The sequence below is a fragment of the Fusarium proliferatum genome, assembly GCF_900067095.1.
Source record: "Fusarium proliferatum ET1 genome assembly, contig: FPRO_scaffold006, whole genome shotgun sequence".
NCBI lineage: Eukaryota > Fungi > Ascomycota > Sordariomycetes > Hypocreales > Nectriaceae > Fusarium > Fusarium proliferatum.
In genome coordinates, this window is record NW_022194795.1 from 2,786,249 (window position 1) to 2,801,862 (window position 15,614).

The 15,614-nt window shown below is 45.6% G+C and overlaps 7 protein-coding genes across 7 annotated transcripts; 5 read left to right on the plus strand and 2 right to left on the minus strand.

The window, feature by feature from the left end:
- Positions 1-44: 44 nt before the first annotated feature.
- On the plus strand, positions 45-1,625 carry FPRO_09984 (uncharacterized protein; the record flags this gene model as incomplete). The annotated part of the gene is made up of 2 exons (XM_031233434.1): positions 45-1,493; positions 1,542-1,625. The coding sequence occupies 2 exons, from the start codon at positions 45-47 to the stop codon at positions 1,623-1,625; spliced, it is 1,533 nt and encodes a 510-aa protein (XP_031083272.1).
- A 1,070-nt stretch (positions 1,626-2,695) lies between these two features.
- Positions 2,696-4,267, plus strand: FPRO_09985 (uncharacterized protein; the record flags this gene model as incomplete). The annotated part of the gene is made up of 1 exon (XM_031233435.1): positions 2,696-4,267. The coding sequence occupies one exon, from the start codon at positions 2,696-2,698 to the stop codon at positions 4,265-4,267; it is 1,572 nt and encodes a 523-aa protein (XP_031083273.1).
- A 301-nt stretch (positions 4,268-4,568) lies between these two features.
- On the minus strand, positions 4,569-5,520 carry FPRO_09986 (related to 2`-hydroxyisoflavone reductase; the record flags this gene model as incomplete). The annotated part of the gene is made up of 2 exons (XM_031233436.1): positions 4,569-5,432; positions 5,488-5,520. 2 exons carry the CDS (start codon positions 5,518-5,520, stop codon positions 4,569-4,571), a joined length of 897 nt encoding a protein of 298 aa, XP_031083274.1.
- Positions 5,521-6,641: 1,121 nt separating this feature from the next.
- On the plus strand, positions 6,642-7,605 carry FPRO_09987 (uncharacterized protein; the record flags this gene model as incomplete). Its single annotated transcript, XM_031233437.1, has 2 exons — positions 6,642-6,906; positions 6,980-7,605. The coding sequence occupies 2 exons, from the start codon at positions 6,642-6,644 to the stop codon at positions 7,603-7,605; spliced, it is 891 nt and encodes a 296-aa protein (XP_031083275.1).
- Positions 7,606-7,946: 341 nt separating this feature from the next.
- FPRO_09988 (uncharacterized protein) lies at positions 7,947-10,541 on the minus strand (the record flags this gene model as incomplete). The annotated part of the gene is made up of 8 exons (XM_031233439.1): positions 7,947-8,182; positions 8,242-8,372; positions 8,440-8,669; positions 8,737-9,170; positions 9,278-9,465; positions 9,529-9,652; positions 9,704-9,828; positions 10,519-10,541. 8 exons carry the CDS (start codon positions 10,539-10,541, stop codon positions 7,947-7,949), a joined length of 1,491 nt encoding a protein of 496 aa, XP_031083276.1.
- A 110-nt stretch (positions 10,542-10,651) lies between these two features.
- On the plus strand, positions 10,652-12,542 carry FPRO_09989 (uncharacterized protein; the record flags this gene model as incomplete). Its single annotated transcript, XM_031233440.1, has 3 exons — positions 10,652-11,317; positions 11,369-11,568; positions 11,627-12,542. The coding sequence occupies 3 exons, from the start codon at positions 10,652-10,654 to the stop codon at positions 12,540-12,542; spliced, it is 1,782 nt and encodes a 593-aa protein (XP_031083277.1).
- A 53-nt stretch (positions 12,543-12,595) lies between these two features.
- On the plus strand, positions 12,596-13,255 carry FPRO_09990 (uncharacterized protein; the record flags this gene model as incomplete). The annotated part of the gene is made up of 1 exon (XM_031233441.1): positions 12,596-13,255. One exon carries the CDS (start codon positions 12,596-12,598, stop codon positions 13,253-13,255), a length of 660 nt encoding a protein of 219 aa, XP_031083278.1.
- Positions 13,256-15,614: the final 2,359 nt, after the last annotated feature.

Consider the following 15,614-nt stretch of genomic DNA (forward strand, 5'->3'; position numbering starts at 1 on the left):
CCAGTTCCCGATCAGCAGTCTATAAAGACAACAATTTCCTCACAATGGACTGGACCGCTTCAGCAGCGCTGAACTACACCATGCCCAATATGTTTTCTCAACTCGTCGGCGCTTTCGCCTTCTTCACTGCACTCCCCTTCGCCCAATCTGCACCAAGTCATGACAAGCAATGCTCGACTTCGCGCACGGAGCACAAAAACAGATTATTTGTGCTCACCGATATTAGCAATGAGCCTGATGATCAGATGAGTCTTGTCCGGCTGTTGACTTACGCCAATGAGATTGATATTCAGGGCATTTCTGTGACGACTTCGACGTGGATGCCTGATAAAATCGACTATGAGTCTGTCATTGGCGTTTTGGATGGCTATAAGAAGGTTGTGAATAACCTCAACGCCAATGTTCCATCTCACGCGCCTTATCCTTCGTACAAGTATCTTCTTGACAGAGTTCACAAGGGTCATCCTGTTTATGGACGAAAATCGCTCAATATGAGCCTGAGTGATGGTGCGAAAGCGCTTGTCAAAACTGCTGACAAGGCGAGCGTCGACGATCCTCTCACAGTCTCTGTTTGGGGCGGATCTGCGATTCTGGCTGAGGCTCTTCAGCACGTGTCTCGCACCAGAAGCGAAGATGCTGTTGATGCTTTCGTGGAAAAGCTTCGGGTTTACGCCATTTCTGATCAAGATGATACCGGTATCTGGATTCGCCTTCGCTATCCTCAACTCTTCTACGTTGTCTCTCTGCACGGCTTCAGCGAGTATACAGTTGCAGCATGGAACGGCATCTCGGGCGAAGAATACCGCAACTTTGACCACGGCGGCCCAGATTCCAGCATTGTTTCTAACGACTGGCTTGAGAAGAACATCCGACTTGGTCCTCTCGGATCTCACTACCTCAACTGGTCTTTCATCATGGAGGGAGATACGCCCGCTTTTCTACCTCTCGTTCAGAATGGCCTGGGTGACGTGAACCATCCTGAGTGGGGAAGCTGGGGCGGTCGGTATACCCTCCTTGACCACACGAACCAGTCGCGCGTCTATGCTGACACAAGTGACTACGTCGTCGGCGCCAACGGAAAGGCATTCACCAGTAAGTTTGCAACTATCTGGCGATGGCGCCACGATTATCAGTTTGACTTTGCTGCTCGTATGAAGTGGACTGTCAACTCCAATTACTCCGAGAACAACCATCAACCTGTTGCTATCGTCAACGGCTCTTGTGGTACTGCCCCGTTGAAGCTCAAATACAAGCCTGGCAGCAGTGTTGTTCTTGATGCGTCAAACAGTTGGGACCCTGATGGCGATGAGCTCAAGTACGATTGGTTCCACTACCGCGAGCCTGGTGGTGCTTACGGACGAGGCTTGGAAGGCTTTGACCCCTTGCTCAAGATGAAGCCAATCCTGACGCCCAAGAGCCCGAATGTCAATATCACAAGACTCAAAGATGATGGAAGTATCGTCAAGCTGGAGACTGCTAAGAGTCTGAACGATGTAAGTCAATCCTCATAATGAACCAAACATATACTGACTCCATTTTAGACAATGCACATTATTCTTGCTCTTCGCGATGCGACAGAAAAGCCTCTTGCTACCTACAGGCGGGTTATTCTTGAAGTCAAATAATCCACATCACTCTCATGTGCCATTAGTAGTACAAAATAGTATTTTATCTCGCATTCTATTATTCACGACGAAGGATATTCTATCAGCTCTATTCCGACTGTTGTTAAAGCTAGTTGCTATTTGACGTGATATCCGACCGAACATATCCCATTGAAAGAGCCTGAGAAACAATGTCACAATGACAGCTACAGTATATTGACACTACCCCTGCCCATCAGAACAGACCCGGACATCCCACCGGACATCCCACCATCATAGAAGCATGAAACACCGCACCCCAGCAAAGAAACGACATACAGGCAATATGATCCCAGTAGACATCATCTTCTTCATTCTGATGGGTAAGGTGATTGAGCAGCCGGGCCCTTTATGAACCGTAGTTAATATCACGGTACTCTCCTACTTGCCCTCAGGGAGCAAAAAACTATTAGACCTTGATCTATCCAATAAACTCAGTAAAAGGTACACCAAACTTCACCTAAATTGACATAAAGCTACCCAAGTTCTTTTGTCGTTTGAGATGGAAGTCCTGAGTTTTCTTTCATCCCTAGCTTGTCTAGGGTGTATCATAGCCATTTAGCCTTTACAAGTCTTGCATATGAGACACCTAGGTATTCGTGCGCTTGAGTTTACGAACAACCTTATTTACTATCTTAATGAAATGGTTTGTGCGAATGATGGCCATCGACTCCGCTTCCTCCCTTTATCCAGACAAAGGTGCATGATGCGATGCGATGGTGTATACATTCATCGCGCGGCAACTGTCAACGAGGTATACAAGCATTGGCTCGGGCATTGACGATCATCACACATTCTGAGACTGTTCATTGATGCGCTTCTTTACCCCACCAACCTTAACCCAGGTCCAGCATGTCAACCCTGGTCGCCGGCTAATATCTAGATCAGACCATATCGATGAAATACCGAGAGTTCAAGTATAAACAATTGTTTTACTGTAGCTCGTGGTTTTATAAATAGAGGCTTCGTTTGAGGTTCATGGAGTTTGTATCCTCACCAACACCAATTCTTCGCTTGTCTCTTTCTTCCAGATGATGATCTTTTCCCTGCTCATGGCCGCAGCTGCGGTCTTTCAGCTTCCAGTCGCTGCTGAGACCTTCAATCAGCCTCCTATCTTCCAAGACTTGCCAGACATCGACTTGATCCGGGTTGACAACACATACTACTACTCCGCCTCGACCTTCCACTATTCCCCCGGGGCCCCTATCCTACGCTCCTATGACTTAGTCAATTGGGAATACCTCTCCCACTCTCTCCCATCTTTCGACTTCAACGACCCGAAATTCAACCTTACAAAAGGACGGGCGTACAACGGAGGAGTGTATGCATCGTCACTTCGTTATCACAAAACACAGAAGAAGTTCTACTGGCTTGGCTGTATCCAGAAAAACGGGAAGACCTACGTTCACACGGCGCCGAGGATTGAAGGGCCGTGGACGAAAGCATCGACCATTTCGAATTATTGCTTGTATGATGCTGGTCTTCTCATCGATGATGATGATACCATCTACGTCTCCTCTGGGCAGTGGACACCCAATGGTGCTGAGTCTCAGACGTGGATTTCAAAGCTTGACAAAAATTTGCAAGTTGAGAAGCAAGAGTCTGTCTTTAAGTCCAACGAAGAGCTCGGCTACATCGAGGGCTCTCGCTTCTACAAGATCAAAGGTACATACTTCCTTTGGCTGACGAACCCTGGAGTTGGCAGAGGTCAAATCATTGTCAAATCCAGCGGTAATGTTTGGGGGCCCTATGACTCGTGGCATCGCGTACTCAAGAATAACGGAAAGCCTATAGAGGGCAGTGGATCGCCTCATCAAGGCGCCTTTGTCGATACACCTGATGGCGATTATTGGTACATGGCTTTCGTGGAGCTCGGAACAAGCGGAAGATTTCCTGTACTTGCACCACTGAAGTGGGATGAGGAGGACTGGCCTAACGTCGAGCTGGACAGTAACGGTAATTGGAAGAGTTCTTACAATTATCCATTGCCGAGGTATAATGTTGAGACTGTTGAAGGGACGTTTCAGTTCAAGGAACCCAAGCTCCCACCTCGGTTTGAGTGGAACCATGACCCAAACAACGACAAATGGAGCACCGGAGCTGACGGTCTGGTGTTGCACACAGCCACTATCACCGATGACTTCTTCTCCGCCCAGAATACACTTACGCACCGTATCCTTGGCCCACAGTCTAACGTCACCATTGAGCTTGATTATTCCTCCATGGTAGACGGGGACCGCGCAGGATTGGTGTCACTGAGATATGATGCAGGCTGGATCGGTATCGCCAAAGAAGGTAGTTCAACAACACTGCAGATGGTTGACAATGCTGAAATGGACCCTGACAACAACTTCGTCACTACCTCAAAAGGAACGATTATCGCAAGCAAGCCTATTTCTGGCGGCAAGATCTGGCTGCGCTGCCAAATCTCAACGGTTTCTCCGAATCAATCATCATTCTTGTATAGCACAGACGGAAAGACCTTTGTGAAGCTTGGGCAGGAGCATGTTACGAAGCAGGGAGGGGTTTGGTTCACTGGTACACGTCATGGTATCTTTAACTTTGCGACCAAGAAGAGTGGAGGACATGTTGTCGTCAAGGCATTTGACATTCGTCTTAGCTAGATACTGTACCCCATTTAGGATCACGCTCTATGTTCCTTCCAAGCTGCAACCGGCAGATGCGGCCTTGGTGTAGAACAGGGGGCCTAACACAGCCAGTGACGTTGATCAATTAAATAATTTATTGGTACATCGACTCAACTATCCAGTTGATAGAGCTATATGTTAAGAGTAGCACTTCTAGTTGATACTAAATGATCTTTGTTAAGGGTTTGAACTTCCCCTCCTGTTCAGAACATCTTCGTCCCATACTTGACGGTCGGCATATTGCATGCCAAAACGCTCTGATTAGCCCCCTATCATGTTAAACAGCAGCGGAAATCTTTAGTTCAATCTCTTCATCTGTTAGGAGACGGATACCAAGAAGCTCGTTGTCAACTGTGTCGTACGCCGCCCGATACTTACCACTTAAAACTGCGGCTTTAATCAAGGGGAACGCAGCATGGGGATTGGTGGGATCACTATTAATCAGTTCTATGCCCCGATCCAGAGCTTCCTGGGCGTCAACCTGGGTCACTGTCCACTGTGTCCCTGGCGGGCTGTGCTTCTTTGCCAGCTCTAAAATCTTGGCCTGAGTGAAGACGGCCTCGTGGATGAGAAGGTTGCGGTTTTTTGTCGCGTCAGGGACCTTCAGGGCGTTGGTTATGGCTTTTCCGATGGTAGAAACAGACGTTGAGCTGAACTTATGCACTCCCTTGTCGTAAAGCTCCATCGAATGGTTCTTCAGGTCGGCTACGAAGGGAGATGCAAGAACGTATTCCAGGAAGGCACCAGTTGAGAAGATTGTGTATTCAAGAGCACCGGAATTAGCCTTTTCGCGCAGATAGCCCTGAATCTCTGCCATTACTTGGATCGCTGGCAGGTCTCGTGCCTTAGGATCTGTGGTGAACGAGCCAAAGTCTGATGGGATGTAGCGCTTGACCCCGGCTTCGATGCTGGCGTCGATGATAAGCTTCTGCCCAGCCAATGCAGCTCCTCCTAGAGTAGCAATCGCGGCATCCTGCCCTTTGAGGGCTTGGACGAGGCTGTCCTTGGAGGAGTAATCGACTTGGACTACTTTGACATCGGAGGGAACGCCCTCGATGTTGGAGGGATCACGACTGAGGAGGGTGACAGCGTAGCCGCTTCTGACCAGCTGCTCAAGAATTGCGGTTCCCAGCATGCCTTTCTATAGAAACCATTAGCATGTGTTCGCAGTTCACAATAAAGGTGAGTTCATTTACGCCGAGAAGAGCGACGTTTTGGAAGGAGGTCATTTTGGTATGGAGCTTGGATGGTCGTGCTGGGTAAAGATGCTAGCTGGAATGATGTAGAAGAAGAGTGAAGTTCAAGCCGAGGCGCACGAGGTGTTATATATGGTTTGGCGACATGATTGATACACATTTTCATGGCACCATTGCGGAGATTTGAAACGCATTGCTAGATTGTCTCGACTAATTACTAAGTAAGTCCGCCTCTTATTGTTAAGCGCATGTAAATTGCGCGATATGCGTCCGTCGGCGGAAGCATTTTGCATCCGGTGGCCATTTGTCAGTGATGCACGTCACATTCACTTACCAACCACGTCGAGATCCATTGCGTACTCCACCTTTATCTCAGTGTTTACTACTCTGGTTCCATTTGCGACTGTGATTTACTTTGACTGATAGCCAAGATGGCCAACTCTTAAGCTCTGGTGGCTCTCGGCGAACTTTGGTGCCGTATCCCCGCCTCGTTAATAAATGCCACGAATTCCTAGGGCGCCATCAGTAGTCGCTTAAGCTGATTTCCAATGCAATATCATTACTTTGGAGGACAGGATTTTAATTATTCATAATTAATTTCAGCTTATATAAAATATAATTTTAAAATATAATATTTAAAGTTTTCTTATTCAGAAATTCAGGTAAAAATACTATTGCGAGTCTTGAGAACGAATGGATGAGGATGAAGTTAGAGGTGTTCGAGCACAAATATCATTCAGAGGCTTGGACGCGAATTGTAGGCCAAGGGCATAACATTGTGTAAAAAGGATAGCTTGTCAGCGCGATGCGGTCAGTTCCCAGGAGCGTGGTTCGGAGACACATCTAACGCCTTTATCAGGTAACGTTATAACAATTTTAGCCTTGACTAAGAATTCTCCCGTCAAAAGCCGTCCAATCATCATTCGTCCTATAATTACGATCGTAAAGTCCGCTCTATAGCCCAGTTTCATGCCAAGATCGGACAATTGTAGGAAACTCCGCTCCGCAGCTTCAAACCTCTCAACAGTCGCATGTAGGTTATTCGTAATAAGCGAATGCCGCCTTTATTCATAGAATAATTGCTGATATAATTCTCAGGTTCCCCTTTGTATCCGCTTAGTCCACTTAATCCATCGATTCGCATGGCTGACACTATGCAAGCCTGGCAGTACTCAACTGTCCAAGGCACGGTGGAAGACAGCATCTCAGTCAACGATGTTGCAAAGCCAAACGCATCTTCTCTCGCCAAATGGCAGCTTATTGTTCAAGCCATCACCGCGGCTCTCAATCCCGTTGACTACAAATTGCCTGAAGCGGGATTCATTGGGCGCATGATGATTCCGCGGCCCGCTACTGTAGGCCTGGATTTTTGTGGTCGCGTCGTTGCCAAACGCCCTTCCAGCAGTGCCTTCGAAGACGGTCAGCTTTTTTTTTGGTGCATATAATTCTCTTACTAGGGCTAGCACGCTGTCTCAATATATCGTCATCCCAGAGAAGTTCTGTGCTGCCGCCATAACAGCCTATCAATCCCTCATGCCCGACACATGGAAGTCCAGAGTGAAGATATTTACCAATGGTGGCAGCGGCGGCACAGGCACTTGGGCGATTCAGTTCGCAAGGGCCATGGGTGCTGAAGTCACCGTCACCTGTTCGACTGCGAATTTGGAGCTATGCCGAAAACTTGGAGCCGACGAGGTAATCGATTACAAAACAATGGAACTCATTTCCAGTCTCAAGCAGAAGACTCATGACTTCGATCTCGTCATCGACAATGTTGGAATGGATGATGAACTGTACAATATCCGCGAAGTGCTTCTGAAACCCACAGGAACATTTGTGCAAGTCGGCATTCCGGCGGCCGTCAGTCTGTTACAAACTGTATCCATTGTTAAGAAGATCATATGGCCATCCATATGCGGCGGCAGGAAATACTACTTTGTCAACATAAATAACAGCGCCAAGTTCTTCACTCAAATCGGTCGATGGATGGCTGAGGGCAAGACTAAGGCAGTGATTGATACGGCATACAGGTGGGAGGACGTCCCTTTGGCCTTTAGAAAATTGAGGGATGGACATGTGAGTGGAAAATTGGTTGTGCATGTCATGAACAGAGATTGATTGTGAAATACCCAACTTTCACAATCGCCACTTTGATCACAACTGTTACAACGGATTTGCACGTCACACAGGCGGTCTGGAGGCTATTAAGCGTGTTATACCGAAAGTAGCTTAGGAAACTCGTGTTGGAAACAACTAGCAATGACCTAGTGTGACTCGCATTCTTACAATGTGCTACTGTGGGTTGACTTATCGGCCGGTACGTATAGACCTTGTACTGCTATAGACATGCTTGCACTCTATGATCGATAGAAAAGTTGCGTGGTGCTACCTGAAATAAGCTCGGTATAAAGAGTCTTTGGGAGCCGCGATGCAATTGCGATACAGCTCATTCTCTCTATCTAGAGCACGTTCAAGATGAAAGGGTTTTGCTTGTCCGTGAAGTCACGGAAATGATACTCATCTTCGTTAAAGAGATGCCTGTTCTCCTCCAGGAACGCCTTACGCTTACGGTTCTCATAGTGCATGTACGCGATGTTACAGGCGCCAGCAAAGAAGCTGATAGCAAAAGCGACAATGTTGGCCCTGAGACCTTGCCTGTAGGGAGGGGTCGTGTATAGCTGGGGACCAATAATGCCTAAAGGAAATTAGAAGGAGTTTAGGAGACAGGTTTTAACAAGAAAAGCTACCACATACATCCGCAACAGTAACACGTAAACATAATGGCTTGAGCTGTTACTTTCTTGGTGTGGCCGGCGATATTTCCGGAGATAGTACCCATCCCAAGCAAGAAGCTACACGGGATAAAAGCCATCATGGCCCAGAATCTAAGTGAATTTGTTAGTTAATGCAATGACTAAAGCATTTACCAAGGTTTTGGATCAAAACACATACCCAGCCATCAGGCGCCAGCGCTGGTGCACGTCGAACACGTATAGCATGGAAGCACCAACAATGGCCAAGGCATTCGCCAGACTAGCAAGTGCTAGCCTCCAATTTCGGATGCGTGACGCGAGAGTGCAGAATACAGTGAGACCGATGATCTCGATGATACCAGTTGGGACTTGCAGGAGGGCGGTTTGCAAGGGTGAGAAGCCAAATCCTCTGATAACGAGACTTTGGAACTAGCCAATGGGTCGATGTTAGTCTACCCCCATCGCATGGGCTCACACAAAGTGCAGGTCAACGTACCAGACCGATGCCATTAAGGATGTTTCCCGCTCCTGTAGAAAGGCCAGCAAGCCAGACCTTGGGATCCAGAAGAGCCTCGATGGCCTGATCCATCTTGAACTTCTTGGACTCCACGCCGGTTTTGGCGTCCTCCATCCTCCGGAGGGCTACGATACGCTCGCGCTCATCAAGAAACCAGACACTGGCGGGATTAGAGGGCAGGGCAAACCAGAGAATCACCACCCATACGACTGAGATGGCACCGCAGATGATGAAGGGAAACCTCCAGAGTCCAATGCTAGAGTTGATATGGCCTATACCATATGCAAACAAAGAACCGACGATGATGGCTATGGGGCGCATTCCGTACCACGCCATGGGACGGATAGGCTGCTCCTCGCGTGTGTACCACATGTTGGTGATGATGAAGAATGCTGCAAGCTGAATCGATTCGGCTGCACCGAGTAAGAAGCGCAATGCAGCAAAGCCCCAAAGTTGGATGAGGCAGCCATTAGGAACGTGAGAACACCCCAACCCATCACCTGGGAAGCAAAGTACTTACCGAGGGGGAATCTCTGGAGCAGCAGCAGAGAAGGATACTGCCAGAACAAGAAGCCAAAGTAAAAGATTGAGCTAGCCCAAGAATAGTCGGTTCCCTGCATATTTAGGCTCTCTCTCAAGCCATAATTAGCGGAGTAGTTAATAGTGGACTTGTCGAGATACTGCAGGAACCCGGTGACCATCATCATGCTGTCGATTAATGTGTCAGCGGCCGCTGAGCCTCGGTTAACCAGATAAGATGTTCATCTTTACGGAAGAAGATAGAGGTCGATTTTTCTGCGAATGCGCTTCTTCTCCTCGTCGGAGATTTCTTCATCCCTATTTTGCAGATAGTACTGACGACCAATATCGTCAGAGATATCTGCGCCTTTGATATCTATGCAAGATGTCAGCTAATCTCAAGTACACCGTTTGTTCGCTTCAATACCTCCGACAGCAAATCCAGGGGTATCGCTGATTACTTCAATAGGTGGCACCGAAGCGGCCACGATCTTCGACACCTGCTTCTCCTGGTCCGGTTCTGATGCAATTACTGGAATTGCGCGCTTCAAGCTTGAAGATGTAAAACAGTGGTTTGAAATGAGCTGCTATCTCGATGCTGAGAGTTGTTTGTTTCCGACAAAGATATCTTCCAGCAAGAGAGCCTTTATAGACACGACTCTGATAAGAGGCCCCCGTCGTGGACTACTCCTTCGCAATGTCGCAATCTGTCTAAAAAGGCTCCCATAATCGTCGACCTTTTCACCTTGCCTGTCAAGGCTGGACACAGTGGATATCTTGGCCTAAGATTGGCAACCCCCGGGTTCTGATCGTGGACTACAAACGCCACAGGCTGTTACGCCTTTTCTATGGATCATCACATAATTGACTCTATCCGACTTCGGTGGTTCTTTCATCGCACAGTTCTTCGGGGCATTTATCACCCACCCGAGACACAGAGCCCTGTTCACTAATCCCCGGTCCAAAGCCGACGTATAGCGCCTGAGCGATTATGTCATGCATCCCGACCTTGTTTGTTTTGTTTACTAGACATTTTCTACACTCATCCGGAGAAAGCAGCCTTTTAACCGAGACTGATAGTTAGAAAAAGTAGTGGTGTCTCAACCTTTGTCTTGGCTAATACACATCCAGGTCTAATTGTCATTCTTCGCCGTATCTCGGAGCAATCCCTTATGGCTTCGGAGACTCGATTACCAATCTAGGATTTTGAAGGAATATGTCGGAATTAGGAATGAAGCATACGTGAAAGCCGTATAATATCTCATGATGCGACCTTTGTCTTTCGTCACCGTAGAAACCTATAGAGGTCTGTTTCTCTTGCAAATAGGACCCATCCCGACTTTTGATAATTGATCATCGCGACCTTTGAGTAACAATGGCAGCTGGAGATGACCTCGTTGCCCTCGTCGCCAAGACGAACGCCCGCGGACCAACCACTGGCTTCACGGATGTAGATGACGATGCCGAACCGCTTCCCGCTGGCTTTGACACGGGCAATGCCAAAGCCTTTAGCCCCCTGAAAGTCGGCGACCTGACACTGCAGCACCGAATCGTCCACGCGGCTCTAGGGCGATCTCGCGTTGCCCATTCCACCGAAAGCCCGTTGGCTGTTAAGTATTTCGAGCAGCGCACCACTCCAGGCGCACTCATGATCTCTCAAGCCACTGGTGTCTCGCTCAAATCCAAGGCCTGGCCTTGGTCAGCGACACTCCAGACGGAAGAACACAAGCGTGCCATCGCCGATATCATCCAAGTGGTTCACAAAAAAGGCGGCTTCTGGTTTCAACAGCTCACACACGTGGGTCGCTGCACATCTCCGGGCCTCGTCAAGCACGCCTATAAAGAAGCTGGTCTGAACCCTCCTCCCTACGGCTACCTTCCGGTCTCTTCTTCGGCTGTTGCTGAGACAGGTTTGAATACCCACTCCGGAGAACTATTCGGGGTACCGCACGCGTTAACAGTTGAGGAGATCAAGGAGATTGTGGCTGATTTCAAGCGCGCTGCCGCCCTTGCAGTCGAAGCTGGAGCCGATGGAATCGAAGTGTGTGACAAATCCCCCTTACCTCCATAATGAAAGTCAGTGACGAACAAGTTTGCTAACGGTGCTTACTGGATTCTTTCCGGGAATGGTTTCCTCTTGGATCAATTTTCGCATGACAATATCAACCAACGCGATGATCAATATGGAGGATCAGTCGAGAACAGGAGTCGCTTTCCTCTGGAAGTGGTTGATGCTATCGCAGAAGTAGTAGGCCATCAGCGATTGGGCGTCAGAGTGAGCCCCTTTTCCAAGTCCGTGGACCCCCTAACCCTCGTCCTCACCCTTCTTCAGCTAACCTGTGGCCACCAGTTTCCACGAGACAGACGGTTCACAACCCCTGGAACAGTTGCTTCATCTCAGCCGGGAGCTAGCACGACGGGGTGTAGCATACTTGCATGTCGGCGAAGGCCGTGTGTCTCGTAACCTCGGTATTGCCGAGAACCTTGCACGCCTCGTGGCTAAAGGAATTACCCCAGAAGATATCTCTCTTCGACCGCTCCGGCGTCTTCTGAGGGACACCGCCCCTTTGAACCCATATCATACACCTACCGTCCTTGTCGGCAATGGAGGCTATACTGCCGCATCTGGCATTCTGACGGTGCAAAACGACCTAGCTGACGCAATCTCTTATGGCCGACGCTTCATCTCTAACCCCGACCTCGTTCAACGTCTTCGTCTGGGACAACCGCTCAGTCCTTACGATCGGGACACCTTTTACACACATGGCGCTGAAGGTTATACCTCCTACAGCAACTTCAAGGAGTACAAGGGACATGCATCTCAGCCTCGCCAGAGTGATAAGACTCCCAAAGATGAAGCGAACGCAGCCAGGGAAGATGCCGCAAACAACAGCGATGAGACTCCTTCCAAGCGGGTTGCTATAATCGGCGCTGGAATCAGCGGTACTGTTACAGCGGCTGCTTTCCAACGCCTAGGTGGCTTTGAAATTCAGATCTTCGAACGTAAGAGCGTCCCGGGTGGTGTCTGGGTATATGATCCCGTATCCACGACAGTTCCCCAGTTTCCCGCTGCAGAACCTTCAGACATCAACCCACCTCTGCCGCGTCCCGATGGCCCTTTCCCGCTGGAGCTTCCCCGTTCAACGCGTCAGCGCTTCCTCTCGTCTCCCATCTATGAGTCCCTTGAAGCAAATATTCCCTACAAGGTAACGGGAGGTGCCACGGATTTCAACCTCCCCCCCCAGCAAACAACGAGCATTACCTGAGCGTCACCGAAGTCACAGAATTTGTCAGCAAGGCCACTCAAAAATACAGCTCCATGACTCGATTCAGCACCACGGTAGAAGATGTTCAGAACATCCCGCAAGGCGGTGTTAGGCTACTCTTACGTAGAGAGAATGCTGGAGAAACAGACACTTGGTATGAGGAGGATTTCGATCATCTTGTCGTCGCGACGGGCCACAACAGTGTCCCCCGCGTGCCCAAGATACCCGGCCTCGAGGCCTGGAACGGAAGCCTGCAACATGCCTCCACATGGCGATCGGCACAAGAGTTCAAGGGCAAGAAAATCTTAGTGGTCGGTACCAGTGAGAGTGCCATCGATCTCGTTCTTCAGTCTCTTCCTCATGCCAAGGGCGATATTCATGTGTCTCAAAGAAAACCGCACCCCCGGTATCCTAACGTGTTTGATCGGCCTGGCGTCAAACTCGTGACCACGATTGACCATTTTACCGAAGACTCTATTCATCTAGATGACGGTTCTGTCTTGGGAGGCATCGATGTGGTAGTTTTTGCGACGGGGTACTTCTACACGTACCCCTTCCTCTCGAATGTCCGCCCACCTGTATCCTGCAGGAGTTTAGTCTGTCCTGAGAGAGAAAAACAAGTAGGGTCGCCAATGCGTCCAAATTTAACCTGCAAAGCAACAACAAAGGGAAACTGGAGCTATTTCTTAATCCGATGGGGTTCAATCAACTAGTGACAGCGAGGAAGTGCATGTAATTAGTGTGGGGAGACAGGACCGTTTTGTGATAGGTGGTGATGAAAATGTAGCGGCATTTGACATGGATGCATTTCCCAAAAGAGTGTAACATCTGTGTTTTACTTTCTTAGTGGCTATCATAATTGTCAATTCTTTTGATTTCACCAAGTCATACAACGATAAAATGAGGCTATCCGCATATCAACTTCCAAAAGCTAAAGTGATTGGGATTTTTTAGTGTGTTGGCTTGATATGTCTTGTTGAGACGTCATAAGCTTCAAGTATCAATCAATGAGGTATGCAGTAGCATGAAGGATAAAGGTTAAGAGTAAAACCGATTCTTGCACTATGTTGCAATTCATCGGGCTAGCTAAGTCTCATCTTGTGACAGATACTGATACCATCATAAAGTATCCTAAGATATCCCAATACAGTGTAAGCCATTTTGCCGCTTGAAAGTCAGTCATGAATTTCTGCCACCTGTCTAGCTTTTTTTCATAATGACTGGCAAATGCAGTGTCCTTATTATATTTATTGACAGCCTTATATCTTCCAAGACTTACCAGATACCGACTTAATCTGCATTAACGATATATACTCTACTCTATCTTAACCTTTTACTACTCTCTTGGCACCCCTATCCTACACTCCTATAGCCTAGTTAACTAGAATTGCCCTTCTTACTCCCTCCTATCTCTTAACTTTAATAACCTAAAACTTAACTAGATAAAAGAGTAGGCATATAGAGAAAGAGTGTATACATCTTTACTTTAGTAACCTATTAAGGGCAGTAAATTACCTTATTAAGGTGCCTTTATTAAGGCACTTAAAGAGAACTATTAATATATAGTTTTTATAGAGCTTAAAATAAATAAAAGATTTTTTATTCTTATATTATTAAAGTAAAATAAAAAAAGCTAGCTTAATATTAATTAAAATAGTAATAAAGGTTAAAAAAGTTTTTAAAATTACTTATTATTAAGTTATAATATTAAGCCTATTAAAGAAATATTTAAATTTAATAAACTTAAAATTTTATTTTAATTTAAAAAGAATTATAATTTAAATAATAATAAATAAACTATTAAACTTTTAAAGTTAATAATTTAAAATTATATATAGTTATTATTATTAATAACTCTTTTTAGCCTAAAATATATTTTTATATAGTATTTTTAGCCTATAATTTAATATTATTATTAAGTTTAATTATTTCTTTATAGTAAATATAAACTATATAAGATTTATATTATTAAAAATAATAATTAAATAATACTTTAAATAGTTAAAAATATTAAAATAAGCCTAAATAATAACTTTATTATTACCTTTAAAAGTAAGGTTATTATAAATAAGTCTATTTTTAATAATAAAATCTAGCTATAGTATTAAATTTCCCCAATTTAAACCACTACTTCTTTACTAATATTACTTTATCTGCAGTTCTTAGACATAAGGTCAATTAGTTATATACCCTTATATATATATTTAATTAGTAGAGCTAGTCATTATTAACTTTAGGTTAATTTGGCTTTTATCGACTAACTTACATAAAGTAAAGTTAACCTAATTCCTTTAAACCTTCAGTCTAACCTTGCCATTACCCTGCATTTATTGTGACGGTTGTGGGTTTCAAACAGGAAACTAGTCCGTACTAGATTTTATGTTTACAGAAACGTAAGGTATATATACTAAGCTTAAATTAGGTGTCATATCTCTTAATGATTAAATAATATGTATTAGGCTTATTGATATAAAGAAGTTTTATTAATAGCTGGTAAGCTAAGTTCTATCTAATACTAAATAAATGTATGTATATATACTAGATGCCTTCTGGGGTTAATTAGTAAGATTATCGTGGGATCAGTAATAATTCAAACGGATTATTGCTAATCAAGAGAAGTTAACTATAATTGTAGAGTCTTAGCGCTAATTATCTTTAGCGGGAGTGTTATTAATTAGCGAGAAATGTAGGTTGCACGTAAGTGCCTATTTAGGTCGTAACATTTATCCCTTTGCTTTTATGGTCTCAGACTATAACCGGCCTGTTAACCCTTATATAAGCAGGAAGAAGCTAAATATATATTTAGCTTTAATAATTACGTTTTATAGCCACTCTTTATAGCTAGCTAAGCCTAAAAAGGCAGCTAGAAAGGTAGCCTAATTAGTTATTAAGGTCTTACCTTACTTTATAGCTTTTTCTAAATCTTTTAGTTATAATAGCTCTTTAGCTAGCCAATCTAGAGATATTATATAAAATAGGATATTTAAATCTATATAATTAATTATATTAATTAAAATATAATTAAGAATAGCTATTTTAATTAAATTAAATTAATTCTTTAATAAGAAGTTC